The sequence below is a fragment of the Oratosquilla oratoria genome, chromosome 35, assembly GCF_046742065.1.
Source record: "Oratosquilla oratoria isolate Oo_2021 chromosome 35, ASM4674206v1, whole genome shotgun sequence".
In the NCBI taxonomy this organism is placed as follows: Eukaryota; Metazoa; Arthropoda; class Malacostraca; order Stomatopoda; family Squillidae; genus Oratosquilla; species Oratosquilla oratoria.
The window spans coordinates 9,456,064-9,474,338 of NC_134811.1; the positions used below are offsets into that span (position 1 = coordinate 9,456,064).

At 41.5% G+C, this 18,275-nt stretch overlaps 1 protein-coding gene across 1 annotated transcript; it reads left to right on the top strand.

The window, feature by feature from the left end:
• Positions 1–321: 321 nt before the first annotated feature.
• Positions 322–11,432, top strand: LOC143018514 (c-Myc-binding protein-like). Its single transcript, XM_076173920.1, has 5 exons — positions 322–444; positions 563–671; positions 2,087–2,275; positions 2,431–2,569; positions 8,856–11,432. Exons 2-4 carry the CDS (start codon positions 669–671, stop codon positions 2,554–2,556), a joined length of 318 nt encoding a protein of 105 aa, XP_076030035.1. The 5' UTR covers positions 322–444; positions 563–668; the 3' UTR covers positions 2,557–2,569; positions 8,856–11,432.
• Positions 11,433–18,275: the final 6,843 nt, after the last annotated feature.

Below are 18,275 nucleotides of genomic sequence, written 5' to 3' on the forward strand. Positions count from 1 at the left end.
AATTGTGATCAGTCTTTGATTCTTCGTAGCTAAAGGATTGTTGTCTCTCTTTCTCTGTTTACCCCATTTGTACTGGGTGGCACAAATAATGACTGCCATCAATTTCATCAACCTATCTCATCAACGTTCGTGACAACCGGAATTACCAATACAATAAAATGTTACATGCTAGCAGTGGGAAATTCAAATCCCTAAAACGTGATTCCAAACGGAAGCAAGGAATGGGATGGTTATACAGGTTCCATTTATTTATTATTTTTATCATCATTATTTTATTTTGTTTTCTCAATGGAGTAAATTATGCAGTCTGCTATTTATCTCTGCATTTCAGGAAACCATATAGTCTTTGCAGGGAACTACTAGCACCAAGTCCACGAGAATTGCGCATGCGTTGAATCAGTCAATGAAAACAAACATATCGGAGGAAGTCGGGCCGGTGTTATCGTAAGACAAAATTGGCAGATTATAACATATATTTGTATGCATCTGTTAGTTATACTGTACTTCTTATTTCCATTAGAGTTTTCCTTGAATTGATCATTTGTTTTGGTTGGAATTTCAGATTCAGTTACAACTAATCAGATTCATGGAGCAGTGTATATTTTTCTGATTCAAACATTGAAGATATCTGAAAACACGCGTTCTACATTGGAATTGGAATAACTATAATGGTAAGGTGAACAAGTAACTCAAGATCATTTCCACTGTATTCTTGGCAGGAAGTATATGAAAACCTCTTTATGAAGGAATATAGCAGCATTGTTTTCGCAGTAGATTTGTCTATTTTTCTTCAACAAATACCCTCTTGAAGAACCCCAATTGTCGGAATTCTTCCTTTTGTTCCAGGTACAGTTATTAGAAAACATCAATGACAATTTAAATCATTACTGTCAGGTAGCAAGGCTAGGTAGGAGGTAAGGTTAGATAAACGGGGGTAATTACCTAATTGTAGAACAGTATACAGAAAAGGAGCCTCATGATCGTACGTAGGGTCCCATCTATTTTCCAGTGTTTCATACTTACATAACTTATGGTAACAGGTGATCTGAAAGCGCATCAAAGACTAGTTTAGTACACAGGCAGCAGAAATACGAGGGAACAAGATACTAGAACAATTCCCCAACTTAAACATATTAAACTGTAACAGCCACCACCCCCACAAGGCAATCCTCTCAATATAACCAACAAACAGCATCCCCTGAAATTGCAATATGCTCCCCATCCTTACAAATACAGACGATGTGGGAAATTATAGATGACCTCTCAGACCACTTCCCAGTAAGCCTAGGTTTAACTAGAAGGGAAAATACAAACAATATTGAATATGGGAAATATAGATGACCTCTCGGACCACTTGAATTCCCATCCCAGTAAGTCTAGATTTAACTAGAAGGGATAATACAACTTTTGCCCAAAAATATATTCATAAACTTCATGAATAGAAAATTTGTAAGAATTATCTAGATACCATAAAGCTTCTTCCCACTTGTGAAGGACTGTTTCCAGCAACTTTGGGCTGTAGGCTTTCATTCATTTTTTTTTTTTTTCCCCTTCTTGATCTTCACTATGTAAGATGTAAGGATTACAAAGGAGTAGCATGCTAACAGAGACCTTTTGGTCCATACCTAGGTCAGATACAAAAAATTATGATAAGTAAAAACAAAATGAATAGTTAAAGTTAAATAAACAAACAGGTAAATTATTAAATGATAATAAATGGACAGATAAATAATGATAAATAAATAATATAAGATAAATGACAGGCATTATAGCATCTTGCTTAGGTGTTTATCTTAATGAATCTTAAAGCTTCAAATTGAACTACATTGCACTGCCTCTGCAGGAAGTTTATTCCATTCATTAACTACATGGTTAGCAAAGTTATTCCTACCCACTTTCAAATTAAATCTATTTCCTGACAGTTTGAGACCATTATTTCTTGTTTGATTCTCGTTCAGTCTGAAAATTTTCTCACCTGATCTTATCATTTCCCTTTCGAATCTTAAAGACCAGGTGTCAAGTCATCTCAGGGTCTATGCTACGCAATTACTACTATTGCATGTTTAATATATCTCTCCTTTTTTAGAGCATGGATTCAGAAAGAGAGAAGTTCCGTACCTATATGGAGAAAACAGGAGTGATGTCAGCTCTTACCAAGGTTTTTGTGGATCTGTATGAGAAACCCGAGAAGCCACAGGATGCACTTGAGTATGTCACAACTGCTCTTGGAGCTGTAGTGGTAGAGAAACATCAACTAGAAATGTTGGAAGAAAAGGTATAGTACTTGAAAGAAATATTGCACAGCAGCAGGTGGAGCTTAGGATAATATGAAGTTGTAATATGGTAGCTGGGTAATGCTGGAATGTGGTTGAAAGTTAGAATAGTTGACATTGAAGGCTTAGAAAATTATGATAATGTACTTATTTACAGGTCAAAGAAATGCAAGAAACAATAGAAAAATTAGAGAAAGAAAATAGTATGCTCAAGGAGAAAATGTGTGACCTTGAAAACAAGGAAAAATCCATCGCCACCAAACAGGCAGAGGGTAATGCTTAGGCCTTGCAGTCAGGTATGTTTAGTGGAAAGAATTTTCAAATATTCCATAGATATGTATCTCTTATGCAGACTTACAGCCCAGAGGAACTTGGCCATGGCCAGTGGATTAATTCATAGGTCACTCAAGGAAGAAAATTCATAGTGGTGTTTGAAATGGGTGGAAGTCATGAAGTGTAAGAGAACATCTTTTGTATTTTCTGTTTGGTGCTGAAAAGGAGTATTAGAAGAGTTCTGGATGTAAATATATTTATAGGAGGAGGAGGTAGATTGCCTGATTATTATTTAGTGGATGGGAAATTGACAGTGGAGGTTAAATGTTGAAAGTGAGCAAGTTGAATTAAAAAGAGATGATTAGGTAAGCATAAGAGAAGTATGGAATATAATGATAGATAAAGGACAAACAGGAGTATAGGAAGAATGGGTATATTTCAAGGAGGAAGTGCTGAGGTGTAGACTTGAATGTGGAATTGTAGGGAACAAGAGTGGTGTGTAGATTGCTGATTGATATTATTGAATGTAATGAATGATAAAGGAGAAATCAGTACTGAAAAAATGGGTATGTTTCAAGGAGGAAGTGCTGAAATGCCGACATTATGTGGAATGTGAAATAGAGGGGAACAAAAGGAGTGGTTTTGTGTGAGGGGAGCAGTGTTGTACTGTGTGAAGAGACACACCACCTAATAATCTAGGGTTTTCCTGCTGAATTTGTTTAGCAAATTTACGAGGAGACTTGTCTATCTCACACTTAATAACATTTAAAGTGTGTGGTGTGAGTTTCCTGGGTCTGCCACAGTGCTGACATGGGGTAGGTAGTGATGCCCCCCCTCCCCCCAGTTCTTGAAACTCAACAACCAGTGTTGCACTGAATGCATTATAACTCCTATGTTTTCAGAGTTTTTCTTAACAGAATGCCCAGCCTTAAACAGGGTCACTATAGCAGCAATCTTGTCACACTCGATTTCATGTCCACTACCCATAGCTGGCAACACAGACATCAAACCACAGAGAATTTATGTAAAATCAAAGGCAAAGCACAGAGCTCCAGAAATGTAATCCTCCTTCTGTTGAATCTTGAACAGCACCGAGCCTGGAAACGCTGCATGCCCTGGTGGTAGCCAGGCATACAAAAAAAAAGATCTCTGGTTTACTCGGGATATTGAGTGCGAGGGACTTCCAATTTGTGGCATAAGTATTGATGTCAGCATTATTGCATCCAAACTTATGGTGGCTATTGTATGTATAAGAGGGTTTGGGAGGAGTTTTCCAACCAGAACCTTAACCCCTTCCATACAGTGCTGCACACGTAGGCGTCATGAGGAGCACGTGGATTCGCGATGCTGCCATATCGGTGTCTTGATTATATTTATTATAGTCACCCCTGTGTTTTTACATTCTCCCTAATGTGCTCTTAATCCCATTCTCTGTGGTTTTCAAAATTCACGGGTGAAAGAGAGAACGATCGATATAAGCCGTGACTATATTTTATGATGCGAGTATTATTACGACACGTCGTACGGCTGGCATTGGCTGCTGCCCGCGAGATTTAAGTCCCGTAGTGAAGTGGTAAAGGTTTGGATCTTTTGATGTGCATGGGTGTGGTACAGATGAGAGTAAAAGTGAAGAGATAGGCAGTATGTTTGTGGGAAGAAAGATGGATGTATTGGCACTGAATAAAACTAAGTTGAAAGGAAGGGGTGTGTTCGAGTTTGGGATTGTAGTGGGGAGGGTGTCAGGAGTGAAAAGAGGATGAGGGAGAGAAAGGGTGGCTATGTTAGTAAGTGAAGAGATAGGTAAGCATGTGGATGAAAGTGAAACTGAGAAGGGAGATATGGGTTTTTGTAAGTGCAGATGGGCCAAGTAGTGAGAGGGGTGTAGAGGAAAGGGAGGATTTTTGGATAGATTTAAATGAGTGCATAGAGGGTTTAGGGAGAAATGTCAATGTAGTGATATTGGTAGATCTCAGTGCTAGAGTAGGAGATGAACCAATAGACAGAGTGATTCGGAAGTGTAGAGTGCCAGGAAAAAATCATAGTGTAGAGTTGATGATGGAAATGTGTTCTGAGAATTGATGATAGCTAACACTGTTTAGGAAAAAAGTCAAGCATAGGTAAACATGGGAGAGGGTGGTGGATGAAAGAGTGGTAGATAGGGGTTTAATGGAATATACTGTGGTACCCAGAAGTGAAGGAAAAGTTTTGGGTGTACATGTTCATTTTGTGATGGAAGGTAAATTGAGAGTTGAGGATAGATGGAGAAAGTGGAAAAGGACAGATGTTAGGAAGGTGCTTAAAATAAACTGCTTGAATGAGAAAGAAAAGAAGTGTAAGAAGCTGAGAGAAGAGTGGGAGGAAGGGAAGGATATAGTAGAACTAGAATTGGAAGAGGAATGGGGATGTTTCAAGGAAGGAGTCACAAGATGAGCAAATGTGGTGTGTAGAACAAGAAGGATGGGAGGAAAGAGAAGGAAGGGTAGTGAGTGGTGGGATGATGAAGCAAAGAATGTAGAAGAGAAGAAACAAGCATTTACAGATTGGTTGCAAAATAGGATGAGAGAAACATATGAGAGGTACAAAGAAAAAAGAAGAGAAGTAAAGCATAAGATAAAGGAGGAAAAAAGGAGAGCAGATGTGAAATGGGGGAAGAGTACGACAGAAAAGGTTAGGTTAGAATAGATGAATTTATCATACTTTAATTTCTTCGACCACCACATCTAAACAAAGATGACATCCCAAGCAGCCCCATTGGCTCTTTTCATAAGTGTATCACTTTTAGCAACCTTTTCTGTTATTGATTTCTGCCAAGAAAATTTTATATTACGTTGATGTATTATGATGGGGTGAAGGGGGCTTTGGGGAAGAGGGGAATGTCTGTTGAGGAAGGAAGGGAGAGGACAGAAGACAGAGGTGAGTGGAGAATGGTTGTATATGGATGATGTTGTGATTGCATGAGGAGGAATGGGCGGGGGGTGGGGTAGTATGTGTGAGTAAATTTTGACGCAGCCCGAAGGGATTTCTCCCCGTCCTCTCCTTATATGCAAGGGGGGACGGAGAGGGGGGGTCGCCGATTAAATGAAGCTGCCTTGCTGTGGATGTGCTGTGTCTTGCGACACTGCTTCTGACCCAGGGCGGTGGGCAAGGTGCAGGGATGACCCGTCATCCAGGAGGTGCTCAGATAAGAGGGAGGGTGGGAGGGGTGTGGAGTGTATTTAGGGATGAAATGGGTGGGAGTGTTATTATGCCTTTCCCTTTTTGGCTACCTCCCTTGGAAGGGGGAAAAAGCCTTGGTATATGTATGTATGTATTATGATTTATAAAATTGATATTTAATTTTCTAATGTTACATCACGTAGGTGTACACTTGAGATGAGGTGTCTGAGAAGTATGATTGGGGTTACTAGGCTGGATGGAGTGAGAAATGAGGAGGTGAGGAGGAGAACAGGGGTGGAAAGGGGGTTGGGAGATAGGGTTGATGAAAGAGTATTAGGATGGTTTGGACACATGGAAAGAATGAGTGAAGAAAGACTAGTAAAAGAGGTATGGAAGGCAGATGTGGAGGGAGTGAACATGAAGGGACGTCCTAGGATGAGGTGGATGGATGGGGTGAAGGGGGCTTTGGGGAAGAGGGGAATGTCAGTTAAGGAAGGACGGGAGAGGACAGAAGACAGGGGTGAATGGAGAATGGTTGTATATGGATGCTGTTGTGATGCATGAGGTGGAATGGGCGGGGGGATGGGGGATGAGGTAGTGTGTGTGAGCAAATTTTGACGCAGCCCGAAGGGATTTCTCCCCGTCTTCTCCTTTTATGCATGGGGGGACAGAGAGGGGGGGTCACCGATTTAATGAAGCGGCCTTGCTGTGGATGTGCTGTATCTTGCGACACTGCTTCTGACCCAGGGCAGTGGACAAGGTGCAGGGATGACCCGTCATCCAGGAGGTGCTAAGATAAGAGGGAGGGTGGAGTGTATTCAAGGATGGAATGGGTGGGAATGATTTTATGCCTTTTCCTTTTTGGCTACCTCCCTTGTAAGGGGAAAAAAGCCTTGGTATATATATATGTTAGGAAAGAGTAAAAACATGTTTGCAAAGAGGTGTAAAAAGTAATGGGAGGGAAGTTTAAATGTCTTTGAGATGCAGTTTCTGAAGTATGGTCAGGTTGTCAAGGTTGGATGTAGTGAGATATGAGGTGAGGAGGAGAATCGGGATAGAAAGGGAGCTGGCAGATAGTGCTGATGAAGGATTAACCACTAAGTACAATTCAAATTATCTCACGCAGCATTGGCTGCCATATGTAATTTGCATCACACTACTCACATTATGAAATATAAAGTCACTGCTGTATTACTTCAGAAAATGTGATCAAACCAGTTCACAGAATCCAGGGGTAACTCGTGTACAACTACAGAAATATATATAATCAAGACACTGACACCAATATCCTCATGTACCCCCACTTGTGCCTCATGACACCTATGTAGGCATCATTGTACTGAAGTGGTTAATGGGATGGTTTGGGCACATGGAAAGATAAATGAAAAAAGATCAGCAAAAAATGTGTGGGGAGCAGAGGTAAATGAAGAAAACCTCAGGGGATGACCCAAAATGAGATGGATGGGGGGTGAAAAGTGCATAGAGCAAGAGAGGAGTGTCTGTTGAGCAAGGAAGGGAGAGGCAGGTTATATGTGTGAGTGGAGAATGGTTGTGTATGGATGATATTTTGATACAGGCATAGGGATTTCTCCCCATCTCTCTTTTTCACATGAGGAGACAAGGACTGAGGATTGCTGTGTAAATGAACCAGCCCTGTGGCAGATGTGGTGTGTCTTGCTGAATTGCTTCTGACCGAGGCAGGAGATAGGGATGACCCCATCCGTAAAAAACTAAGATGAGAGGGAAACAATGGGTTTTGGTTGGGAATGAGTGCATACCTTGGCTAGCTACTACCCTTATAAGGAGTTAGAGGCCCATGGTATATAGATAGACATAGAAACATTCCCACACTAACACAACACAGAAAACATTATGAAATTTCTCCCCTGAGAGGGAGGGCCCAATGACTGTTACCAACCACTGGGGCTACTAGTTTTTTATATACATATACCAATGGCTTTTTCCCCCTTACAAGGGAGGTAGCCAAAGTCAAAGACATAAATCCACTCCCTCCCTCTTTTCTTGGCTCCTGGATGATGGGTCATCCATGCATCACACCCGCTGCCCTGGGTCAGAGAAACTGTAGCAAGACACAGGAAGACTAGTTTTTTTACTTGGTGAAATTCAAGGCATTAATGAATTCCAAGATTAAAGCCATATCAACACCAAAGAGGATTGGCCACAAAATCAAACTATCCTAGATGCAACCACCACACAAGATACTGAACTCCTCTTACAGTGCCCCACACTAACAGTTGCAGGCAGTAGCACAATTCCTCCCTTGACCCACCCAGTGGTTGTAACTAGTTATTTGCAATCTATGGGCCTCCTGCATGAGAGACCTGGAGTGACAGATTGACCGAAGGGATGCTTGTATTGTTCCACTATACTTCAGGCAGCTCCACAAAATCTTTTCGCTGGATGATCTGTGGGCTGAATGGATGGGTCATGGGTCTCCTACAAGAGAGAACAGGTATAACAGACTAAGTGTCTCTTTGATGTCTAAATCCTGTGGTTTCTATGGTTCTTAGTATATCAGTTTTTTGTTTGTTTTATCAGCAAGGTTTCTTGTGTGGGAAATTAATTTTGTGGGTGTGTCATGTGTGAGGCACTGCATAATTTTTGTTTAGCAGAAGAGGTTGACAATTCTCTCGTAGACACTATTGTTTTATATGATTATTATAGTAATATTTGTTGCTTTGAATTTCACTGAGTGGAAAACCCACAGCACCATAGTGGCTGACAGCAGTCCTTGGGTCTTCTTACAGCTCTTCCTAGGAAGAAATTTTGGACTATTTTATTAGTGTGTGACTGTTTCTATGTCATGAGCTGCAAGTAGTAGGAGTTGTCAGCTCTCCCATATATGAAAAGGTTTAAGAAATATAGTTGAAGTTAACAGAGAGATATCTTGGGCCCAGTCCAGAGACTGAGTGTCATCCTCTCAGGGTTGCACCTCCTAGTGGAAGTGAGGGAGTTGACAGGTTTTGAAAATGGGGCAGCACCATCTTGCAGGACCACTACAAGCAGTTATCCATAGTTAGTCCCATTGTTTTATATGTATAGATAAAATTATTCAATAGGTTTTATAATTATGCTTGATAGTTTGTACAAAACTAGAGGCATTGTCAACTTACTGAACAAATTTCTTGGCAGGTTTGCAAAATCAGGTACTCGGCTCAAAGAAGGGTACTGACATCAGGCTGGTGCCAGGAACTGTGACCAGTCACACATAATCGAGTTGCCACAACTCATATGGTGCTCATCTTTGGGAAGAATGAACCCTGGAATGTGAAAGTGAGGATATCTTCATAGAAAATGTAATTGTTTGGTCATCAGTTGCTTGTTTTGTCCATAAAGACAATTAGGATTTCAGAGGTATAAACTGTGACACGTGCTATCAGATTTACATCAGGAAATGTATGTATCCCAACCCACTTGCCAAAATGATCTCATATGTTAGTCTCAATCATTCCTCCTCCATAACAATACACAAATGAAGTGCACTGCACACTTTGCCTAATTTAAGTCTTTTTTGCAAGCCAATGAGTGTATCTGCTGTGTATCTTTACCAGTCTTTATAATATACTCTGGAACAACTCTTCTTTCCCTGTTTTCAATGTTCTCTGTGGTTAATTAGTCACTCAATTAAGATATGGAAAGTGAACCACTTGTTTTGCAGATGACAGTGTGCTTGTGGTTAATTCTGAGAAAAGACTGAAGAAGTTGATGACTGAGTTTAGGAGGTTAAGAGTAAACTTAAAATAATGAGGGCAAAAGTAAAGTGTTACAGCTTCAAGTATGGTGATGGTGGCAGACTGAATGCAAGTATAAAGGTGAGATACTTGAAGAAGTGGAAAGAGTTAAGTATTAGTTTGTAGCAGTAAATAAAGTAGGAATGAATGTAAAGAGAATGTTACATGATAAAGGAAGTGATTGTATGTATGGAACGGAGGCATAAATATAAGGGAAATGAAGTGTGTTTGAAAAATATGATAGATATTTAGAAAATAAAGTGAGAAATGTGAGGAACAAGCAGAATGGTGGTAAGCTATTGGATAGGGTAGAATCAAAAGTCCTGTGGTTTGGATATATGGAAAGAATAAATGAAGAAATACTAGCAAAAAGTGTGAAAAGCAGAAGTAGATAGAGCTTGAGAGGAAGACTGAGAATGAGATAGACGCAGAAAGTGAAATGAGCTTTGGATGAATATATTTTGAGTAGGAAAGGGAGTGCAAAAAATGGGAGTAAATGGGGAAAATTGAGTAGATGAAAGGATATTTTCATTTAGGTAGGAGTTGGTGCTTGCCTTGGCTGGCTACATCTCTTGTAAAGGGGGAGAAACCTCTTGGTATAAGATAACTTCTTAATTTAGTGGAGTGAATGAAGAGGGTTGAGTCTTGGGGGATAAACTAGCTCTTGTAGTTGGGCCCTGTTATAGAAGAACTTTTTTGGGAGCATTGTGACAGGAGAGGGCAACCCATCAGTTCCAAGTTGCTGGAATGGGAGGAGTGGTTAAATAGGTTTTACAGTATTTGTTTATAAGGTGATATAGGTTAATGAAAAGAATGAGTGAGTAAAGATTTGCAAAAAAAAGAGTGGAAAGCAAAAGTAGATAGAGTTAACTTGAGAAGGCCTAGAAGGAGATGGATTGATGGGGTAAAGGGGCATTGGGTGTAAGAAGAATGTCTATTGAGAAAGGAAGAAAGAGTACTAAGATAGGGGTGGATGGAGAATGATTGTGAATGGATGCAGAAATGACACAACCCAAAGGAATGTATTTGTCTTGTCCATAATATATATATATATATATGTGGAAAAGGTGGTAGATAAACGTGGGTTAGAGTGAGAGCACTATATTCCTGACATTTTGACTACAAGTCTTCTTCAGAGTGACTTGTAGTTGAAACATCAGCAATGTAGTGTTCTCGCTCTAACCCGTGTTTCTCTACTACCTTTTCCATTCATCTGTCTTACCTTCATAACAATATATATATATATATATATATATGTATGTATTGCAGTATTTCACAAATGCCACGTGAATATAATTTGCAGAAAAAAATGAGTAAATAAGAAACGTAGTCCGAATATTTTCGTCTATTTAAGACATCATCATTCCCTTTATGATGTCTTAAATAGACGAAAACGTTCGGACTATATTTCTTATTTACCAGTGTTTTTTTCTGCATATATATATATATCTTTTTATGAGAGATGAGAATCTCCATATAATGAAGTGATGGGGTAAACCAGCTCTGGCTGTTGGACCCTGTGATTGTGCTGTGTCTCACTGCATTGGCTTTGAATTGAGCAATGTGTTGGTGGGACAGGGATGACCCTTCATCCACAAAATACTAAGATGGGAGGGTAATGGACAGGATTTGGATGGGTGTGGGGTTATGTATGCTTTGACTTGGTCACCCCCCTTGTAAATTGGGGGTTCTTTGGTTTGTATGATGTGCATGTATGCTATGACTGCCACCCCACCTTACATGGGGGGGGGGGGAATGGTTTTTGGTACATTTGCCTACTTTTGATTTCATGATCATATGTCACCTGTATAACTTGTCTTATGCTTGAAACTGTATGATATTTACATTTTGCAATTAGTGTGTGGCTTGTTCATAACATAATTGTTGGAGTGTAAATTTTTCCAATGTGCACTCTCAGTGGAGAGGTTGACTTTCTATTTTTGTACTTGTCACTTGTTAATAAATTTCATAAACATCATTCCATTTGTTTACCTTCAAGGTACCTGAAATAAATGCTGAGACAGTATTGAAGTTTCTCAAAAGGGTGTTGTTTACAGGAATTATGAGGTGATGAAAAATATACAGGTATCTCGGTACTCATCATCATGGAGGGGGTTAGGTTTTCCTTACTTGTTTTAATCCTATTTTGAATTATTGCAGCCATCTTCCTACTATATGTCTCCCTTTTAGGAAGATGGTGATCATCATCATCATCTTCCTAAAAGGGAGGCATATCATAATGGGAATTGAAAGCAGTTAATGGGAAACCAACTAAAGTGCTCCTGGGTAAGATTCCTATCTGGGAGTTGATGCTTAGAGCAGGGAGAAGATTAAGGCTGACAATATATTCAATCATCTTCCCCCAGTGCCTGGCCGTCGGCCAAAAACTCATAAATCAATCATTCAATCATCTTCCCTCTTGACCTCTCGTAGGATAGAGTTATGGAGAGCAGGATACCCATTCCCATCAATCCATCCCACTAGTTGCCTTTTATGACTTGCATAGGAAGCTGTGGCAGAATTCTTACCCCTAACACAGGGGACAGAGGCATAAATGGAAATATATGCTCAAAGAAGTGGTACAGAACAGTTTTATGATAGAACAATAATGGAGGAATGGTCACTACAAGAGTAGCATTATTCCTCTAGTAGAGGTTTTCTCTAACTAACATAATGGTAGCTGTAGTCTGTAGGGGTACCCCAAAGCAGTCCCTAAAGCATTAGTTGCATGTTACTGTGCAATTAACACTGCACAATTACATGCAGCCAGTCCCACAGTACATGGTATTCACCACAAGGAGCTAAAGTGAGAAGGTAACAAGATGGAAGAAAATTGGGTGTGGACCTTTGATTTGGCTACCTCCCTTGTAAGGGAAGGAGCCAGAGGTACATATATATACCAAAGGCTTTTTCCCCCTTACACGGGGGTAGCCAAAAAGAAAAAGGCATGGACATCACTCCCACCCATTTCATTTCCCATATATTCCACTCCCCTCCACCCTCCTCCCTCCCTCCTATCTTGGCACCTCCTGGATGACAGGTCATCCCTGCATCCTGTCCACTGCCCTGGGTCAGAAGCAGTGTCACAAGACACAGCACATCCACAGCAAGGCCGCTTCATAAATTCGGTGACCCCCCTCTCCGTCCCCTCATGCAGGAAAGGAGAAGACAGGGAGAAATCCCTTTGGGCTGCATCAAATTTCTTCTCATACTTCCTCACCCCCATACCCCACCCACTCCCCGTCATGCATCACAGCCTCATCTATACACAACCCTTCTCCATTCACCCCTATCATCTGTCCTCTCCCGTTCTTCCTCTACAAACATTCCTCTCTTTTGTAAAGCCCCTTTCACCCCATCCATCTCATCCTAGGACGCCCCCTCATATTCATTCCTTCCACCTCCGCCTTCCACACTTCTTTTACTAATCTTTCTTCACTCATTCTTTCCATGTGTCCAAACCATCCTAATATTAACCCCTATCATACTTCTCAGACATTTCATCTCAAACCCATTCAAACTCCTCTCTTCCTCTCTCATGTTCCATGTTTCTGCCCCGTACATTGCTGTTGGCGCAATCACTCCTTCATATAACCTCCTCTTAGCATCCATTCCCAAATGCCTATTTCTCATTACACTTTTTAATCCACCAAGGCATTTACTCACTTCTCTCAATCTACATTCTACCTCCACCCCCACTCCTCCCTTTCCTGTCACATTCACACCCAAGTATCTGAAACTATCCACTTCCTCCAGTTTCTCACCCTTAATACTCACTTCCAGCCTACTGTCACTCTCTCCCCTTGTACATCTCATCACGTTACTTTTGCCCACATTTATCTTCAGCTTCCTTCTTTCACACACCTCAAACTGTCACCAACTTCCTCAATCCCTCCTCTGATCCTGCTACAAGCGCAGTGTCGTCGGCAAACAACAAATGGCTCACCTCCTACTTTTCTCCATTTTCTTTAATCATCTCCAACCCCTGACCCACTACCCTTGCATTAACCTCTCGCACCACCCCATCCATGTAAAGATTGAACAGCCAGGGCGACATAACACACCCCTGATGAAGTCCCACCTTTACCTCAAACCATTCACTCTCTCCATTTCTAATCCTCAAGCAAGCTCTACTACTCTCATAAAAACTCTTGACTGCTCTTAAAAGCTTTCCTCCTATCCCATATATCTGCAGTACCTCCCACAGTGCCTTCCTGTCTACCCTATCATAAGCCTTTTCCAGATCCATAAAAGCCCCAAAAACATCCTTACCTTTTCCTATAGCTTTCTCACATATCTGTCTTACCACAAAAATCTGATCTACACATCCCCTACCTGTCCTAAAACCACACTGTTCCTCACCAATTACTCCCTCTGTTCCTCTCCTAATCCTCTCAATCAAGACCCTCCCATAAGCCTTCCCAACTACACTCAACAAGCTGATCCCTCTGTAATTACTACACTCACACTTATCCCCCTTTCCTTTGTAAAGCAGAACTATACAGGCACTCCTCCAGTCTTCTGGCACTCTACCCTCTCTTAAACAAACCTTGAATAACCTCACCAGCCAGTCCACCATAACTGTACCTCCTTTCTTCAGACATTCTGCATGGCATCCATCCAGACCAGGTGCCTTACCTGCTCTCATCATCTTAACGGCTGCTTTCACTTCATCCTTCCCTATTTCTCCTCCATTTTCCTCACTCATCACTCTCATTTTCTTAACGCTTCCCACTGCAACTACCTTTCCCTCCCTATCCTCCTTCACATTTAGCAACTCCCTAAAATATTCTGCCCACCTTCCTCTCACTGCCTTCTCTTCCATTATCATCTCTCCATCTGCACCTTTTACCTTTTCTTCTCTACTTGATTCGCCTCCTCTTCCTCTTTTAACTTCCTTCCAGAACAGCTTTTTAATACTTTCAAAAATTTTCTGTCATACTCTTTCCCCATTGCACATCTGCTCTCCTCTTTGCTTCCTTTATCTTATGCTTAACTTCCTTTCTCTTTACTTTGTACCTCTCATACGATTCCCTCGTCCTAATTTGTAGCCAATCTATGAATGGCTGCTTCTTTTCTTCTACACCCTTCTTTGCTTCCTCATCCTACCACTCACTACCCTTCTTTCTATTTCCTCCCGCCCTCCTTGTTCCACACACCATCTTTGCACACCTTATGACTCCCTCCTTGAACTATCCCCACTCCTCCTCCACTCCTAGTTCTACTCTATCCTTTACTCTCTCCCACTCCTCTCTCAACTTCTTATACTCATTCTCTTTTTTTTCTTCATTTAAGCAGTTCACTGTAAGTACCTCCCTTCCTTCTGCCCTTTTCCTCTTTCTCCACCTATTCTCCACACTCAATTTACCTTCCACCAGGAAATGATCTGATATTCCCCCACAAGTACATCCTTAACTCTTCCTACCATACTCCTGATCACCACTATATAGTCCATTAACACTCTATCTGCCACCCTTCCATCCACAACCCTCCCATGTGTATTTATACTTGACTTTCTTCTTAAACACTGTATTTGCTATCATCAACTCTCTTTCAAGACACACCTCCACCATCAACTCTCCACTACGATTTTTGCCTCGAACTCCATACTTTCCAATCACTCCATCGATTGGTTCATTTCCTACCCTAGCATTTAGGTCTCCCAATACAACTACATTGACATTTCTCCCTAATCCCTCTATGCACTCATTTATATCTACCCAGAATGCCTCCCTTTCCTCTATGTTCTCACTACCAGGCCCATACGCACTTACAAAAACCCACATCTCCTTTCCCAGCTTCACCCTCATCCACATTAACCTTGATGACACCTCCTTCCACTCCACTACCCGCTTACTTATCTCTTCACTTACTAGTATAGCCACCCCTTCTCTCCCTCGTCCCCTCTTCACTCCTGAGTACCTCCCAGCTACACTTCCAAACTCACAGTTGCCCTTTCCTTTCAGCTTAGTTTCACTCAAAGCCAGTGCATCCATCTTTCTTCTCACAAACATACTGCCTATCTCTTCCCTTTTACCCTCATCTGTACCACATCCACGCACTTTAAAAGACCCAAACCTCAGGGTACTGGTTGGAAAGCTCCCAGACCCTCTTATGCCTTTTACTTTTTTAGGAATGTCCCCTTTTGGGGCTACAGGTGGTAGGACTCCTAATCCCATCCTCTGTCCCTTTTTTGTTGCCTTTTACGACTCAAGTGGAAATACTTGGTGGCAGTATTCTTTTTCCCCCACAATCAGAAAATCTAAAAATCCTCTGGCAATGATGGGAGATGGTGATCTCTTGAAGCCCTTTATCATAACCCACATGGCAGTTGATATAGGTCCACTGGTTACCCTATGGCAGGACTGGGAGTAGTACAGCTTGGAGGCAGCCTACAAGACTGAACAACCCTATTCAAAATCTGTTCTGCTCACCCCACATTAGGAGAATACTAGAAATGGTGCCCAAAGTATACATACATATACCAAAGGCTTCTTCCCCCTTACAAGGGAGGTAGCCAAAAAGCAAAGGCATAAAATCCGCTTCCACCCATTCACCACCCCTCCCTTCCCTTTATCTTGGCTCCTCCAGGATGACAGGTCATCCCTGCATCTCACCCACTGCCCTGGGTCAGAAGCAATGTCGCAAGACACAGCACATCCACAGCAAGGCAGCTTCATTAAATCGGTGACCCCCTCTCTGTCCCCCCATGCAGAAATAGAGAAGACAGAGACAAATTCCTTTGGGCTGCGTCAATTTATTTTTCACACATACTTCCATACCCCCATCCCCCACCCTCTCTCTTTCATGCATCACAGCATCATCCATATGCAACCCTTCTCCATTCACCCCTATCTTCTGTCTTCTCCCATCCTTCCTCAACAGACATACCCCTCTTTCCCATTGTCCCTTTTACCCCATGCATCCATTTCATCCTCAGTTGCCCCCTCATGTTCACTCCTACCAATGCCTTCCACACCTCTTTTAAAAATCTTTCTTCATTCATTCTTTCCATGTGTCCAAACCATCCCAATACTCTCTCATCAACCCTATCTTCCAACTCCCTTTCCACCCCCATTCTCCTTCTCACCTCCTCATTTCTCAATCTATCCAGCCTAGTAACCCCTATCATACTTCTCAGGCACCTCATCTCAAACACATTCAGACGCCTTTCTTCCTCCCATATGTTCCATGTTTCTGCCCTATACAGTGCTGTTGATACAATCATTCCTTCATACTATCTCCTCTTAGCATCCATTCCCAAATGTCTATTTCTCATTACACTTTTTAATCCCGCAAAGCATTTACTTGCTTCTCTCAATCAACATTATACCTCCACCTCCACTCCCTTTCCTACCACATTCGCACCCTAGTATCTAAAACTATCCATTTCCTCTAATCTCTCTCAATACTCTCTTCCAGTCTGCTGCCACTTTCTCCCCTTGTACATCTCGTCACCTTACTTTTACCCACATCTATCTTCAACTTCCTTCTTTTGCACAACTTCCCAAACTCTGTCACTAACTTCCTCAATCCTTCCTCTTATCCTGCCACAAGCGCAGTGTTGTGTTGCAATCCTACATTACACAAGCATAAGGAAATGTGGTCCCTTTTGGTTCTGAGATACAAATAGGATAAGCCACATAACTTGAAACTTCAAGTCAGACATGCCTAGGGACAAGCAGCTACCGTCTGGGCCAATACCGCATGGTGCACAGCTGTCCACCATAGTGCCCAGGTAGTGAGTATACTCACCAATGATCCCGTGGAACGGTTGGGTCATCAACCAAACGTTTAGCCTCCCCTTGTTGGGCTGTTTGATGGGTGGTGGTGCGGGAGGGCGAGTCATGTTTATTTATGTGGCATCCAGATCTGACGCTACAGGTTGGGTTGGGCTTGCAACCTGCCACCGCCAAATACACCAATCCCGCCCCGGGTATGGGCAGAGAGGTGCAGACCAGGCACAAGAAGATCGAGCTAGGCCCGGGGTAAAACTCCAGCGGACTCTTTGTGTAGACTACTGGAACATTCTTTCCTTCTCCAGAACAATCGACACCCTTTCAACAGCGAAAGGCTTCGAATGGATTTAGCAGTTCTCTTAGAGTTGAAGAGACCTGGTTGTGTTGAGAGAGAGAGAGAGAGAGAGAAACAGTATGCGTGCAAGGCTTTAGCAGCTCCTATATTTGGAAACTTGATAGAAGTTGGCTTTACCCTGTAAGGTCATTTTATTCACTCGGTATGACCATCTCACGCATCTCGTTGTATTACGTCGGATATATTTAGAATAGAGCATCGTGTGCTTTTGAAATAGAGTCTTCCATACTCATACATTGAATAAATTATCTCATTTAACTAGAAACAGGAATGATACATTTGTGAGGAAGTATCAGTGTTCGTATTTTAGATTGAGTGGTCATAACTAAAGATAACGTGAAATGCGATACTCTTCTTCGTAAAATGGTAATTTTAAGAAATATTGTTTTTACCCTACGATTATTATATTGGATATTGACATTATTTTCTTCGTCCGGTGGTTTTAATACTAGTCACTGTACACTGATATTAGACCGGTCTACTGTTGTCAATGTACGGTGATCATGTCTAGTCAGACCATTTTAAGTAGCAACATTTTAGTAAGAATTATGAATAAGTGCCGGAAAGAAGTGTTGAAAATCAAACGTAATATGAAGGATGCGATAATGTAGCATACAACACTCACCAGTATGATGTAACATGCGACAAGAAAGAATTCGGAAAGAATTCAACATTTGAATCTTGTTTATTATAGCTTTCGCTATGCGACTTTATTCAACAGAGCGAA